The 17108-nt window shown below is 41.8% G+C and overlaps 1 protein-coding gene across 3 annotated transcripts in view; it reads left to right on the top strand.

Annotated features, from left to right (window-relative positions):
- The window catches only part of crtc1a (CREB regulated transcription coactivator 1a), a 143141-nt gene that overhangs the window by 12783 nt on the left and 113250 nt on the right, over nucleotides 1–17108 (top strand). For all 3 annotated transcript variants that reach the window (XM_048614031.1, XM_048614030.1, XM_048614029.1), the window contains exons 2-3: nucleotides 12671–12787; nucleotides 15068–15205. In XM_048614031.1, coding sequence (XP_048469988.1) covers nucleotides 12671–12787; nucleotides 15068–15205 — 255 coding nt within the window. The remainder of the gene's footprint in view (nucleotides 1–12670; nucleotides 12788–15067; nucleotides 15206–17108) is intronic.

Genomic DNA, 17108 nt, shown 5'->3' with positions numbered 1-17108 from the left:
CTATTTACATGCCGCTCATCCACCTAGGACAGGTCAAGTCCACTGTTTTTTGTCATTTATGTAAATGATTTGGATGTGAGCAAAGGAGGTATAGTTAGTAAATTTGTAGATGACACTAAAATTGGAGGCGCAGTGGACAGCGAAGAAGGTTACCTCAGGGCACAATGGGATCTTGATCAGATGGGCCAATGGGCCGAGGAGTGGCAGATGGAGTTTAATTTAGATTAAGGTGCTGCATTTTGGAAAGGCAATTCAGGGGAGGACTTGTACACTTTGTGATAAGGTCCTGGGGAGTGTTGATGAACAAAGAGACCTCGGAGTGCAGGTTCACAGTTCCTTTGAAGTTGAGTCGCAGGCAAATAGGATAGTGAAGAAGGTGTTTGGTTTGTTTGTGTTTATTGGTCAGTGCATTGAGTATGGGAATTGGGAGGTCATGTTGCAGCTGTACAGGATGATGGTTAGGCCACTTTTGGAGTACTGTGTACAATTCTGGCCTGCCTCTTATAGGCAGGATGTTGTGAAACTAGAAAGGGTTCAGAAAAGATTTACAAAGATGTTGCCAGGGTTGGAGGGTTTGAGCTACAGGGAGAGGCTGAATAGGCTGGGGCTGTTTTCCGTGGTGTGTCAGAGGCTGATGGGTGATCTTATAGAGGTTTATAAAATCATGAGGGGCATGGATCAGGTAAACAGGCAAGGTCTTTTCCCTGGGATAGGGGAGTCGAAAACTAGAGGGCATAGGTTTAAGGTGAAAGAGGAAATATATAAAAGGGACCTGAAGGGGCAACATTTTCACGCATAGGGCGGTGCATGTATGGAATGAGCTGCCAAAGGAAGTGGTGGAGGCTGGTACAATTACAACACTTAAAAGGCATCTGGATGGGTATGTGAATAGGAAGGGTTAGAGGGATTTAGGCCAAATGCTGGTAAATGGGTCTAGATTTGGATAGGATATCTGGTCAGCATGGACAAGTTGGACCAAAGGGTTTGTTTCTGTGCTGTACATCTCTATGACTGTAAGTCACTGTTGCTCCTGAGGTGATCCCAGCGCCCCAGAGATCTGAAGTCACTCCTGCAACATTTATCTAATCACATGTTAATCTGTCTTATTTTATACTGAGATAGTTCTGCAGATGCTGGAGAATCTGAGATAACAAGGTGTAGAGCTGGATGAACACAGCAGGCCAAGCAGCATCCCGAAACGTCAGCCTTCCTGCTCCTCTAATGCTGCTTGGCCTGTTGTGTTCATCCAGCTCTACACCTTGTTATCTCTTATTTTATACTGAGACCAGTTAGGCAACACACCCTGCAGGCGTTTTGCCAGCAGTCACAGAAATACCTGTCCATTCCCCTGACTTTTGAGCCCCCTCTGCTGTCTGCATTTTACTGTCTGCCAGTCTGCTCTGAGCCATCATAGCTCTGCACTTCCCAGAGTGTCATCACACTCACTGGTGTTCTGAGCTGAAAACTGGAATGGCGCACTCACATACCAGGATAATTCCTGTGCTGCATGCCTCTTCATTTCCTTTGGATGGGCATCCCTTAATATTCTCTTGAACTCTTTCTTTAGTTTTGGGCTGACCATCTCTTGAATAACCGCTGCAGGAATTTTTCAGCTTTCCGTACCCTGAAGTAACTCCAGCTGACCTCAAGATTCAAACTTCTGAGAATGAGTTTGAGTAGCTGGCGGCCCTACCTGCCCACATGTTTATGCAAGTGCGTGAAATTGCTTCCGTTCTCAAATGGCCAGGGTATTGCAGGCATCAGATTTTGTTCAAACAGTTGCTTTAACCCAAATTAATTACTCTTGAGTATTCACATATTCAAAGTTCCTTTGCACTTTGCATCCCTTTTATCCCTCTGCACCAAATTCTCTCTCTCCCCAAGTTCCCAATGCCACTGTGTTCGTTAGATTCTCCCAGCTGTGTTTGCTAAGGTAGCATCATGGCTGATCTTTGATAAAAGGTCGTCCATCAGCCTTGGCTTTGTACTCAAAATCCTTAACCAGCAAAAAAATCCATCAGTCTCAGATTTAAATGATTAATTTAAGGTTTTCCTGCATGAGAGTTCCAAATTTCTAGCATACCTTGTATGAAGAACGCTTGCCTGACTTTAAAGTCATGTCTCCTCGACCTCCCTACCCCCAAACCAAGGAAAGGTGTTTGTTTACCCAGCCTGTCAGTCCCTTTAAAATCCCTAAAATCTTGAGTCAAATCACTGCTCAACCTTGCTTTAATTCCATGGATTACAGGCTTAGTTTATGTAATTTCTCTACAGTCTAACCGTGGAGTCTGGTAACATTCTGATGAATCTGTGCTTATAGAATCTCGACAGTGTGGAGCAGACCATTCAGCCCATCTGCATCTTTCTAGAGCTAATTTTTCCCTTCTAAGGTGTGATTCCCAGGACTAGACACATGGATGTAATGTGATCTAATCAGGGCTATTTATAGCTGAAATAAAACTCAGATGTTTACAGCATGGAAGAAGGCCATTCAGCCCATCATGCCCACATTGGTCAATAAAGGTCTAACTCCACTAAGCCCATTTTCCAACTCTTGGCCCAAAGCCTTGAAGGCTATGGCAAAACATGTGAATTTTGGAATACTGCTTAAATGTTACGAGAGCTTCTGACTCAACCGCCCTCTCAGACAATGAGTTCCATACTCCAACAAGTGAAACTGATGCACAAAGGGATGTGGGAAATCCTAGTTCATGATTCTCTTAAGGTTAAGATGTAGGTTCAGTTGGCAGTTAGGAAGGCAAATGTAATGTTTCAAGAGGACTAGAATACAAGAGTAGGGATATACTGCTGAGGCTTTATAAGGCTCTGGTCAGACCATATTTGTAACATTGAGATTAGTTTTGGGTTCATATCTAATAGTTGGGTGAACATTTATTGCCTGTCCCTAATTGTCCTTGAGAACGTGGCTGACTACCTTTTTGAATAACTGCAGTCCATGTACTATTGTAGGTTGACTCACAATACTGTTAGAGAAGGAATTCCAGGATTGTGACAGCGAAGCAACAGCGGTGTATTTCCAAGTCAGGATGATGAGTGGCTGGAGGGGAACTTGTAGGTAGTGCTTCCATGTATCTGCTGCCCTTGACCCCTAGGTGGGAACTGGTCATGAGTTTGAAGGTGCTGTCCAAGGATCTTTGGCAAAAATCTGTGACATCTTGTGGATGATGCACACTCCTGCTATTCAGCATCAGCGTGTGGAGTGACTGAATGTTTTGTGGATGTGGTGCCAATGAGCGGGCTCCTTTGTCCTGGACAGTGTCAAGCTTCTTGAGTGTCGCTGGAGCTGCACCTGTCCAGGCATGTGGGGAACATTCATCGCACGCTCCTGACTTGTACTTTGCAGATTGCGGACAAGCTTTAGGGAGTCAGGAGGTGAGTTACTCACTGCGGTATTCCTGGCCTCCGACCTGCTCTGATACACAAATAAAATTGCTGGCTAGTTCAGTTCAGTTTCTGGTCAAGGTTAACCTCCCAGACTGGTGGATTGAGTGATGGTGATGTCATTGAATGTCAGTTAGCGGTGGTGGTTAGATAGTCCCTTATTGGAGGTGATCATTGCTTGGCATATGTGTGGCATGAATGTTACTTGCCACTTTTCAGACCAAACCTGGATATTGTCCAGATCTTGCCGCATTTAGATATGCACTGCTTCAGTATCTAAGGAGTTACAAATGCTGCTGAACATTGTGCAATCATCAGCAAACATCCCACTTCTTACCTTATGATGGAGGGCAGGTCATCGATGAAGCAGCTGAAGATGTTTGGGCCTAGGATGCTCCCTGAGGAACTCGTGCAAGACATCGTGGAGCTCAGGTGATTGACCTCCAATAACCACAACCATCTTCCTCTGTGCCAGGTATGATTCTCAACTATCGGAGAGTTCTTGCCAGATTTCCATTGACTGTAGTTTTGTTAGGGCTGCTTGATGCCCACTGGGTCAGATATGGGCTTGATGTCAAGGGCTGTTACTCTCACATCTCTGGAATTCAGCTCTTTCATCCGTGTTTGAACCAAAGCTTATAATGAGATCAGGACCAGAGTGGCCCTGGCAGAACCCAAACTGGGCATCGATGTGTAGGTTATTGCTGAGCTAGTGCTGCTTGATAGCACTGTTGATGACACCTTCCATCACTTTACTGATGATCGAGAGTAGACTGATGGGGTGATAATTGGCCAGGCTGGAATTGTCCTACTTTTTGCTTACAGGACATGGCTGGACAATTTTCCATATTTCAGGTAGATTTCAGGCTACTATTGTAGTTGTACTGGAACAGATTGGGTGGGTTTGTTGCAAGTTCTGGGGCACAAGTTTTCAGTAGTATTGCTGGAATATTGGCAGGGCCTCTACATGTTGCAGTATCCAGTGTCTCCAGTCGTTTGCTGATATCATGTTCAGTAAGTTGGCTGAAGACTGGCATCTGAGATTCTGGGAACTTTTAAGACAATGCCTAGATGGATCATCCACTCAGTACTTCTGGCTGAGGATTAATGTGAATGCTTCAACTTTTGACTGAAGTGCTGTGCTCATCCATTATTGAGAATGGGAATATTTGTGGATCCTCCTCCTCCTCCTGGTAGTTGTTTAATTGTCCACCACCATTCATAACTGGATGTGACAGCACTGCAGAGCTTAGATCGGATCCATTGGTCGTAGGATTGTTTAGCTGTCCATCACTTAGTTGCTGTCTGGCACTCAAGTAGTCCTGCTTTTTAGCTGGAAATAGGATATTTGTGACTGCAAGTCTATGCCATCACCCTCCATTTCCTGCCTCTTGTCCAATTTTGGATTGAATGTGCTATTTTGCTTTGGATCTCATGGACTCTTACTTTCTTGACTAGTGTTTCATGAGCGAGCTTATCAAAAGCCATGCCTGTTCCTGCTCTTTAATTACAAAGGCTAATGTTCCAGTATCCTTTCTGATTTTTTTTCTCTCTGGCTACTACATTTTAATGATCTGTGTCCAACATCTCTAAATCTATTTGGATCTTCACTGCCTAGCTTTGCACAAATTATTTTTGTCCAAAATGAATGACCCATACTTGCCTGTGCTGAAATTCATCTGCCTCATCTTTTCACTTTTATTTGGTCTTTGGGTGTGTGTATCCCTTGCAAAGCCAGCATTTATTGTCTTTCCTTAAATGCTGAAAGGGAGGGACTTATAGGATTTCACCCAACGGTGAAAGAACAGCAATACATTTCCTAGTCAGGATGGTGAGTGGCTTGGAGGGAACCTTGTAGATGTTGCATCTCATACAATCATAGAATCCCTACAGTGTAGAAACAGGCCCTTCAGCCCAACAAGTCCACTCAGAGCATCCCACCCAGAACCCATCCCCCATTCCACTCATCCCTGAACACGATGGGCAATTTAGCATGGCCAATCCACCGAGCCTGCACATTTTTGGACTGTGGGAGGAAACCGGAGCACCCAGAGGAAACCCACACAGACACGGGGAAAATGTGCAAACTCCACACAGACAGTCACCCGAGGGTGGAATCGAACCTGGGTCCCTGGTGCTGTGAGGTAGCAGTGCTAACCACTGAACCACCGTGCACGCATCTACTGCCTTTATCATTCTAGTTGCAGTTTACAGTGGAAAAGTGCTGTTAAATGACCCTTAGAAAGTTGCTGCCAATTTTGCAAGTACTGTATCTTGTAAATAGTACACACTGCTGCCAGTCTGTGCTGGCTGTGAATAGAGTACCATTCAAGTCTTTCTTAAAATTCATTCACAGGATAAAGGCATCGCTGGCTAGGCTAGCACTTATTGCCATCCCTAATTGTTCAGAGAGCAGCTCAGAGTCAACCACATTGCTATGGGTCTGGAGGCACATGTAGGCTGTACCAGGGAAGGGTGACAGTTTGGAGATAGCAAGAACTGCACATGCTGGAGTCAGAGTTGTTAGTGTGGAGCTGGAGGAACAGGTTAGGCAGCATCAGAGGAGTAGGAGAGTCGAACCAATCCTGAAGAAGAGTCTAGGCACGATACGTCAACTCTCTTACTCCGCTGATGCTGCCTGACCAAGGGTGACAGTTTCCTTCCCTAAAGAACGTTAGTGAACCAGATGTGTTTTTCTGACCACTGACAGTAGAGTCATGGTCATCATTAGATTCTTAATGCCAGATTTTTTTTTAAAATTGAATTCAAATTCCACCATCTGCCCTGGCAGGATTTGAACCCAGGTCCCCCAGAATATAGCTGGGTCTATTGTTATTAAGTGGAGGGTTGACCCCCCCCAGAGAACTAAAAATGAAACACCCAAAGAGGAGCACCTTGCCCTACAATCTGTAAAAAGAGGGTGAAAAGTGGTGGAACCTGCCTTTCAGCAACTTCTGGTGGGTAAATAAAACAAATCCCTGACACTCCCTTTACAATCAACAAGTAACAATTAATTTATCTAACTCTAACAGTGAACAAATTAACTAAACTATTAACAGACCAAATAAACCCCTTCTAACTACTAACTGTTCCTGAATAAAACAAGATTTTAATGGTATGCAGTTCCAATAAATACATGTCCCATTTATATAAAATCAAAAAAAATTTAGTCTCTCGAAATTACAGCCAGATTATGTCTCTTCCGGAATGCTCTGTGCCTTCTCCATCGAGTGTTCTATCAGGAAAACCACCTCCATCGATTTTTCTGTCAGGAATATTAACTAGTTGTGCAGTTAGGACCTTTGATTTTTCTTAGATGGTGCTTTCTCTAAGACTTAGAGAAGCCTGTAAAAGTCAGTCATTCTCTCTTGAGAGCTGACAGCTATTAACTCTGGCAGATGGCAGTTAGTTTTCCTGTCTTTGTCCAACTGCCCCTTCTTTTATACCCATGATGACATTTCAGTTTCTTACAATAGGATTGGCCCTATGTTGTCAAAACCATCAGATGTAAATTTGCCTGGTTCAACTTGATTCGCTCAATTCAAAACTTGTCTAGTTATCAAAACAAAACTGATGCTTGGTCTGCTAACTGTACGGCCTTTTATACAAATGTTTCATTTTGGGTACTCTCTGTACTTGTGGACTTCCAAGCTGCTTGCAGACTTTTTAAATCTCTAAGCATTGAAAAAGCACAGCATCATTTAAAAGGACCATGCAATGCTCCCCACCCCCCAGCAGTTTACAAATGCTAAATTCTAACATCCTCCCTCCCAATCCTCAAATACTCTACCCAGTTTCGCAACACTGTGGATTAACAGTCCAATGATAATACCAATAGGCCATCACCTCCCTTTCTTAAGTAGCCTGCTTTATGTTGCGTGTTGTTGGACATCTACGCATCCAGACAAGCAGATAGTGTTCCATCACATTCCTGATTTTTGTCTTGAAGGTAGTGGACAGACTTTGGATGATTTTGGGATGAATTACTTGCTGTAGAATTCCGAGTTTCTGACCTTCACTTGTAGCTATGGTATTTATGTGGCTGGTCCAGTTAAGTTTCTGGTCAATAGTGTACTCCAGGATGTTGAAAGTAGGCCATTCAGTAATGGTAATTATGCTGAATGTCTAAAGGAGATGTTAGATTCTTGTTGTTGTGGTTAGGTTCTTTTTTTGTTGGAAATGGTTGGCACCAGAGTAGTGTGAATGTTTCTTGCCACTTACCAGTTCAAGCATAAATGATGTGCCTTATTGCTTTCAAGCACATTACTGCATCAATATTTGAGGAGATTAAAATGGTTCTGAACCCTGCAATCATCAGCAACTTTTCACGCCTCTACTGTTGGTTTAGAAGAACGGTCATTGAAGCATCTGAAGATGGTTGGGACTAGAGTACTACCCCTGAGAAACTCAATGATGTTCTGGAGCTGAGTATTTTCTTCCATCAGTCTTCCTTTCAGCTTGTTTTGAATGCAATCAATGGGGAGCTTTCCCTCTTGATTTCCAGTGACTTCAGTTTTGCTTGGGCTGCTTAAAAACCATACAACCATAGAAATTATACAGCACAGAAGGAAGCCATTTAGTCCATTCTGTCCATACCAACCCAAAGACACCCAGCCATCCTTTCTAATCCCATCATCTTGTATACAGCACTTGAGGAACAGATGCAGGTACTTCTTAAGAGTTTAGGGTCTCTGCCTCCACCACAACTCAGGCAGTGAATTAGAGACAGCCACACCCTCTCCTTGAAAATGTTTTTCTTCATGTCCCCTCTAATCCTTCTGCCACTTAGTTTGAATCTATGACCACTGGTTTTGACCTGTCTGCCAAAGGAAACATATTCCTCCTGTCTACTCTATCGCTGTCCCTCACTATTTTGTATATTTCAATGTCACTTTTCTAATCCAAGGAAAACAACCCCAAGCTCTTCAATTTCTCCTCATAGCTACAAATCTTCAATCCTGGCGACATTCCAGTAAATCCTCTCTGCGTTTTCTCCAGAGCATGTCCGTTTGTCCTGTAATGTGATGACCAGAACTGCTCCAGTTGCAGCCTCACCACAGTCTTGTCAGTTTCATCTCTATATCTCTACTTTTGCATTCAATACCTCTGCCAATGAAGGAGAGCATTCCATATGCCTTCTTTACAACTTTATTTCCCTGTACTGCTACCTTTAGGGACGTGTGCATTTGTACACAAAGAGCTCTCATATCAGCTACACCTCTCAGCATATTCCATTTTACTGTTTGACCTCCTTAAATGTATTACATCGTACTTCTCAGAGTTGAACTCCATCTGCCACTTTTAAGCCCGATCCACCAACCAATCTATACCCTTTTGGAGTTTACAGCTATCCTTTACACTATCTGCTACACGGCCAATTTTTGTATCATCTGAAATTTCCAATTGTGACCCCAAGTTCAAGTTCAAGTCCACATTGTTAATGTATATAACAAACAGCAGGAGTCCCAACATTGAGCCTTGCAGAACACCACTTGAAACAGCTTTCTATTCGTAAGGGCAGTCATCGACCATTACCTTTTTGTTTCCTGTTACTAAGCCAACTTTGGATCCAATTTGATACATTACCTTGTATCCTATGGGCTTTCACTTTTTTGACCAGCTTGCCATGATGCGACTTTTAGAATATTGCGTACAGTTCTGGTCACCCTTCTATAGGAAGAGTGTTGTTAAAATTGAGAGGTTGCAGAAAAGATTGATAAGGATATTGTCATGACCGGAGGGTTTGAGTTATCGGGAGAGGCTGAATAGGTTGGGGCTATTTTCCTTGGCTAGAGGCTGATGGATGACCTTATTAGAGGTTTATAAAATCACAAAGGGCATGGATAGGGTAAATAACCAAAGTCTTTTTCCTCAGACTGTGGAGTCCAAAACTAGAGAGCATTGGCTTTTGGTGAGAGGGGAAAGATTTAAAAAAGACCTGATGGGGTAATTTTTTCATGCTAGAATGGTATGTGTATGGAATGAGGTGCCAGAGGGACTGGTAGGGGCAGATACAATTACAACAATAAAAAGGTAACTGGATGCGTATATGAATAGGAAGGGTTCAGAGGGATACAGGCCGAATGCTGGCGCATGGGACTAGGTCAGATTGGGATGTCTGTTTGGTGCAGACAGGTTGGACGGAAAAGTCTTTGTTCATGCTCTATGACTATATGACTCCATAAGTGCCTTAGTAAAATCCATGTAGACAACATCCACTGCAGTACTCTCATCGCTCTTCCTTATCACTTGTCAGAAGGCATTACCTTCCCTTAAAGCCATGCTTACTATTCCTGACTAGTCCATGCCTTTCTAATTGACAGTTTATCCAATCTCTCAGGTTTGATTCTAACAATTTGCCTACCACTGAAGTAAGACTAACTGGACTACCATTGGCATTTCCTTTGTACTTTTTTCAAACAACAGATTCGCATTCCTCCAATACTCCAGCACTTCACCTGTGTCTAATGAAGTTTGGAAAATAAACCTCAGATCATCTGCCATTTCCTCCCTGGCCACCTACAGCATCTGAGGGGACAATCCATCTGAACCTGGAGACTTATCCACTTTCAAGGATTCCAACTCCTCAAACATTTCCTCTCTCATTATGATTATTTTTGTCCAGTATTTCACATTGTTCCTGTTGGATTGTTGTTTCTACATCATCCCTTTCCTTTGTGAATACAGAGACAGAAAAGCATTTAAAATTCTTCCCATATCCTCTGCATCTTCTCACAGGTCCCTTCTTCATCTTTATTAGATCCCACTTTATCCTTAACTATCCTTTTGCCCTTTATGTACTGGTAAAACAACTTTGGATTTTCCTTTACCTTGCTTGCTAATATTTTCTCATGGCTTCTTTTACTTCCTGCAGTAGTGAGTTTTTTGACTATCATAAGCTTTCTTTTTTTCTGTTTAATCTTCCCCTGCTTATCTATGGACAACCATGGGGGTCTAGATTTGGCAGTACTGTTCTTATTTTGGAGGGAACATGTCTACTTTGTGCCTCAAGGATCTCACTGTTTAGTGCCTCCCACTGGTTTACCACTACTCTATCTTTTAGCAACCCTGTCCAGTCCACCTCAGCCAAATCACTTCTGAGTTTTGTAAAATTTGCCTTTCTCCAGTTAAAAACACTTTAATCCTGATTTATCTCTGTCTTCTTCCATAATAATCTAACTGAATTGTGGTCACTATCCCCAATTTGGTCGCCCACTGTCACTGCCCACTTGCCCACCTTCATTTCCCACAATTAAGTCCAAAATTGCATCTCATCTTATTGGGTTGTCACATATTGTTTTTAAAAAAAATTCATTGACGGAATATATGGATTTTTCATTGCCCCTTCTATTGTTTGAAACCCAATTCATATTAGGATATTTAAAATCTCCTACTATTATAGCCCCCTTATCCGTACAAGCAGAAATTTGTCTATGTATGTTCTTCTATCTTCCTCCCACTATTTGGGGGCCTGTAGTGTACTCCTGGTAGTGTGACTAACCCTTTTTAATACCAAATTCAACCCATAAAGCTTGATTTATTAACTCATTTATTTCATCCTTTCTGACAAATGCAGTTGATTCTTTAACCAATCTCTGCCCCTCCTTTTTTGTCATCCGATTTTTCCTGTCTGAAAACTCTATCTCCAGGGGTATTGAGCTGCAAATTTTGTCTCTCCTTTAGCTAGATTTCCATTCTAGCAACAACATTGCGCTGCCAACTGTTCCCTTGATTCATCTGCCTTGTTTGTAATGCTTGCCTTGAAGTATAAACCAGCTCAACCTTGTAAGTTTCCTTTGATGGGCACTTTTTAAAATCCTCATTTCTGTTGTTTTTCCAAATCGCTGACTACAGCACTAGCTAATGTTCTGCCTCCCATTTCCCGATCTGACTCTGACCCATCTTAAGCCTACACTTGGTTCCCATCCCCCTGCCATACTAGCTACAATGATGTCAAATTCTGTCAAATGCTGCTATGATGTCAACTACAGGTTATTTTCACCTCTAGTATTTAGCTCTCGTGCCTGTGTTTGAATCAAGGTTTTAAATGAGGTTAGTAGCTAAGTTGGCTTGGTGGTACCAAACTGAGCATAGTGAACTGGCTAGGTCAATGCCCATTTTGTAGCTTTACTGGAACAGCTTAGCAAGATTGGAACAAAGTGGAGTACAACTCTTCAGTACTGCAACTGAGATGTCATCAGGTCTTTTCTAAGATACTGACTCAGTCATTTCATAACATTGTATTCCATCGAATGAATCAACTTGCCTAATGACCAGTTGCAGTTATGCTGAAGTGCTAGGGAGGAGGCAAAGATGCATTAACTACTTGTTTCTTTGAGATGAAGTTGGTTACATATATTTCAGCTTTTGCATTGTCATGCTCTCCTTCACCATATTGACAGTTGGGATGTTTTTCATTTGGGATACTTTTGACATCTAAACTGATGTGAGGAGGTCAAAGAAGGTTTCTAGAGGGGACTGTTTGCTCCTTAATGCCTTGGTCCACATTTCAAGCATCGCAACATAATTTCTCCTTCATACAGCACTCCCCATGCAGGAGATGTAAGGTCTGCTCCTTACTCCTTTGCCCTTTCTCACCGTCCCAAGATCCCAAACATACTTTCCATGTGAAACTTGATTTAGTTGTATTTTCGATTTGGTATGCTGTATTGACTGCCAATAATATGGTCTCTACATCAGGGAAACCAAACACAGATTGGCTGACTGCTTCATGGGAGATAAATGTCACAGCGTGATCCTGTGCTTCCAGTTGCCTGTCGTTTTAATGTCCACCTCACTCCCATTCTGATCATTTTCTCCTCTGCTTCCTAAACTGTTCCAGTGAAATTCCCTGTAAGCTCAAGAAACAGCATTTTTCAGTTTTCAACGTCTTTCCTGTTAAAGGCTGGTAGATCTCTAAGTGCCCCTAGTTGTGATGAAAAGCCATCATACTGAAAGACTAACCCCTGTTTTTCTTCTCTAAGATCCTGTCAATTGATTTTTTTCCAACATTTTCTATTTCAATCTAGTCAATATAATCTGTCCCCATAATTGTAAACTTTTGTCCAGTTATATTTCCTGATCTTTCTGCTGTTCAAGATGATAACTTTTTATCCAATTTTAGTGTGCAAGACCAGCTGCTGAAGGCATTAGCATGTGATGACGATTGCAATGGTATTGTTGTTAGAGAGGTTCTAGAAGGTTCTATGGCAGGTGTCTCAACTCCTGTTAGTTTGTTTGTAACAGGCCTGTTTTTCTTTGTTCTCAGTTACAGTTGCAGAAATCTCAGTATTTACAGTTGGGACAGGGTCGGGGTCAGTACTATGGAGGCTCCCTTCCCAACGTCAACCAGATTGGGAGCACCACTCTGGACCTCCCTTTTCAGGTGAGTTTATCTCTAGGTTAAAAAAGAATCAATATGAACCGAGCATAAAACCAGGATTAGAGTAAACATATAACAGGTCCCTTAATATTGTAAAGGAGATAGTACTAAGTACAAAGAGAGAGCCTAATACTTCACAGAAATTGTTGTCCTGATTATTTATACCATATCATCTGAGTTTAGACTTTGGTCAGAATTATCAGAATGTGGTATGTAGTAAATAATGTGATTGACATTAGTGAAGATTTTTGCTTCCTTTCTTTTCAACGGTTGCAAATGCTAATTGAAGAATTGTCTACTGTGTTTCTTTTACTTAGTGTTAAAACAAGAGGAGCTGCAGGTCACTGGTTTACAGTTAGGGTTAGGATAATCCTGTTCATGACTCCTGCCGATCTCTGACAGATACAATGTATCTCAGAAAAATAAGAGTCGGCGTTGTTAGGCTTCAGGTACCGGTAACCTGGATTGCTTGTAGCTTTTTAGCCTTCTGTGACCCAGTGGATCATGAGCATTAGCAAATTACAGAGCTGTCTGTTTGACCATTTGTAAGGCACTGCCCAATGTGAATCTCTGTTGTCAAGTCATGTATTGTCTATGAAAATTCAATGAACTGTTCACAGTGTGCATTTTAATGGATGTGAGTGTATTGAAGAGCTGGCTCATTCTGCGCATGTCTCCCAAATTCCTCTCCAGTTAGACAGCAGAATAAGAAGAAATGGAGAAATATACAATCCTCTTCTTTTTGTCAGAAAATAAATCTGCCCAACATGCTATCATTTTGTTTGCTGCGCTGTTACCTATTGGGTAAATTAAATCGGGTCTGGGTGAGTGCTGCTGTAGGTCACATGGAGAGTCTTGGATTCTCAGGTACTGACGACATTGTTCCTACCTACAGGCTTGATATTTGTCTCTGCTTGGTATCTTCCCTGGGATTGTGTTTTAGTGGTGTAGCAGAGCAGGGTTATTCACCAAGATATTGTGCTGCTCAGTATTGAACTGATAATTGCTGATAAATTCTGTCTGCTGATCACCACATTGGTGCCTGCTAAAATCACCCAATTTCACCTTTCAGTTCTTGTTTTTGTAATTCTGTAATTTTGTAATTCTGTTGAGTGTCCCACAACAGAAGATCAGAGTGGAGTTAGTGTTATGAGGGAATAAGTAAATTTCCCTGTACAAAGGCTGCTTGTAAGCATCTTGCTTTTTATTCTAGTTATGTATTTCTTGACTTGTTTCCTGCGCTGCTCGGCTGACAGTGCAATTTCAGAGCATCATCATAGCTCTCTCAATAGAGGATGCCTTGAGAGTTTATGCTGTCCTTTTGTGCATGTTAAGAATTGATTTTTTTTAATATTTGATCTTTCAGTCACAATGTGGGGAATTGATACTTGTCTTTTCTCTGGGTAATGACTGCACAGCAGCAGTGAGCTCACCAATGTTCTTGAGTAAAAGACCAGGAACAGCATGAAATAGCCATGCTAATATTGAATATCTGTTTGACAGAGTTGATTATAAATAAGTGAGATTGACTACAATAAAAGTAAAATGGTGTGGATGCTAAAAGTTTGAAATACATGCACTCTGCGAGAAACACTCAGTAGGAAAGGCAGGATCATTGTACAGAGAAATCGTGTTAATGTTTTATATCAGTGAGCTTACCTGTAGTTGAGACTTGGGTTTAAATTGTAAATACTTCATTACATCTCAGTGATTCTCAATTTCTTCTTCAACTTCCCCTCTTCACCAGACATCAATGCAGCAGCAAGGGCCTCAGTCCAGTTGCGTGTCTGAATACTGGCAATCTGCTCACTTTTTACAGAAACTTTGCCATGAGTTTCAATCTTATGCTGTTGAAAATTTTGTAGCTTTTGTTCAATTGATTCCAATGTCTCCAGGTTAAAGAAATGAGGAAATGTCAATGTTCCTGTCACTAATCATGATGCAGTGCTCAACCCGTTTGTCTCTTCTGATAGACTTAAATGTGTAACATACACAACCCAATACTAACTGAGGATGTGCTGCAGGAATCTAATTAGTTTTGTAGTAATTTGTTGGGGTACAGTAAATGTTTTCCTGATTTATAGTTAATTGTTAGTTAGATTGAACAGACTCCAGCCTTTGCACGTGGGTCCCATGATAAGCCTAAAACCAGCTGCCGAGGGGCAAATGGGCAAAACATCTAAATCCTACACTTAGTCCTTCAAATAAAGAGGAAAGTAAAAGGCAATTCAGATTTAAGTATAGTGCAGAATACTGAAGGACTCCCTCACATTTGTGTTGCAGACTCCGTTCCAGTCAACTACCTTGGACACGAGTAGATCAACCAGACATCATGGCTTGGTTGACCGGGTCTACAGGGATCGAAATCGACTGGGATCACCGCACCGCCGTGCCATTCCTGTTGACAAACACGGGCGCCAGATATCCTTCCTCTATCAGTATGATGTGGATACTGAAATGTGATCCAGAACAGGAAGGATAGAGGAGAATGACCTGTGGTGAGGATCTCTCACCAATACTGCCAGGTAAAACCATGTTGCTTTGATATGTTTGGGTCTAGTCCTGAAGAGCTCTTTGACAGGTGGTGTCCTATCTCTGGATCTGATCTGAAAATATCAGTCATGCAACAGGGAATGTTTTCACAGGAAGTATTTATGTCATTTTGGAGCCATCACTTTACTGTCAAAGCAACACAAGTGGTCTTGTTGCTCAGTGTTATCATGCACTCATCAGGAAGTATTTTACTGTATGTAACACCTTGATGTTCATTGTTCTTCTTAAAAATTGTTAATCTTGTCTTCGGTTATTAATATACAGTATTGCTACCCACATGTAGTTACCGTAATATTTAATTCTAATGAGTACTGGTTTGATAATATATATGATTATAGAGTCATACAGCATGGAAACAAACCCTTTGGCCCAACTTATTCATGATGACCAAGTTTCCCAAGCTAAACTGTCCCATTTGATTGCATTTGGCCCATACCCTACTAAACCTTTCCTATTCATGTACCTGTCTGAAAGTCTTTTAAACATTGTAACTGTACCTACATCCTGCACTTCCTCTGATAGTTCATTCCACGTACAAACCACCCTCTGTGTGAAAAAGTTGCCCCTCAGGTCCCTTTTAAATCTTTCGCCTCTCACCTTAAAATTATGCCCTCTAGTTTTGAACTAACCTATCCTAGGGAAAAAGCCTTTGCTATTCACCTTATCTATGCCCCCATGATTTTATAAAACTCTATAAGGTCACCCCTCAGCCTCCAATGCCCCAGTGAGAAAAGTCCCAGCTTATTCAGCCTTTCCTTATAATTCAAACCCTCCAGCTCCAGTAACATGCTTGTAAATCTTTTCTGCACCCTCTCCAACTTAATAATATCCTTCCTATAGCAGCGCAGCCAGAACTGTAGACAGTATTCCAAAAGTCAACTCACCAATGCGCTCTACATCCCCAATATTTTGTCCCAACTTCTATGCTCAGTGTGTGTGTGAGTGAAAGCATGCATGTACTCCATCAGATGAACAGCAATGATTTGAGAAGGCAGCTCACCATTGCCCTCTTGGGGACAGTTGGGGATGGGCATCAAATGCTCACCTATCAGTGATGCTAACATTCCAAAACAAAATTTTGAAAAAATAAAGATTGTCAACTTGATGTCATCAAAAACTTGCCTTTAGGAACAAACCTCCATGCAGGCGGTTCTTACTAATGTCTGGGAGCTTGTGCCAAAATTGGAAAAGCTGTCTCAGATGAATCAAATTATACTTTACGGATAAGAGACTCTAACACCTCTGTGTATATCTTGTCCCACCAGTAAAACAGACTCAGTAGAGTTGATGGTGACCGAGTTGGGAGGGGTGTTGTCCTTGGGGTCTTCAACACTGATAACTCATGGAATCAGGACAAATATTGGCAAGGAATTATTCTTTGATTACCATGTAAGCACCCAGCTGATAAATGAGTACCCCTCGATGCTGAACACATCTTGGAGGAAGCAGTGAAGGTGACAGGTGCAGAATATAATCTGGTGTGAAAATTCATTCTTAACTGCCAAGAGTGGCTCGACAGCACCATGATTTATGTAGCTATTAAAGTACATAGCTGCTGGTTTGTGTCTGGGGCAGCTTGTCAGGGAACTAATGAGGGGAAAAAAGTATTCAATTTCATTCTCACCTGTCTACCTGCTGCGGATGCATCTTTTTATGACACTTAGTATGAGCGTCAAGTCTTTTGCAGATGTAAATATGCCACCTTCACAGGTTCCACCTTATCGATTATTATTATTATTATTATTATTATTATTATTATTATTATTATTAT

This window comes from Rhincodon typus, chromosome 29, assembly GCF_021869965.1.
Source record: "Rhincodon typus isolate 14 chromosome 29, sRhiTyp1.1, whole genome shotgun sequence".
NCBI lineage: Eukaryota > Metazoa > Chordata > Chondrichthyes > Orectolobiformes > Rhincodontidae > Rhincodon > Rhincodon typus.
This window is presented reverse-complemented; position numbering and strand designations above follow the sequence as displayed.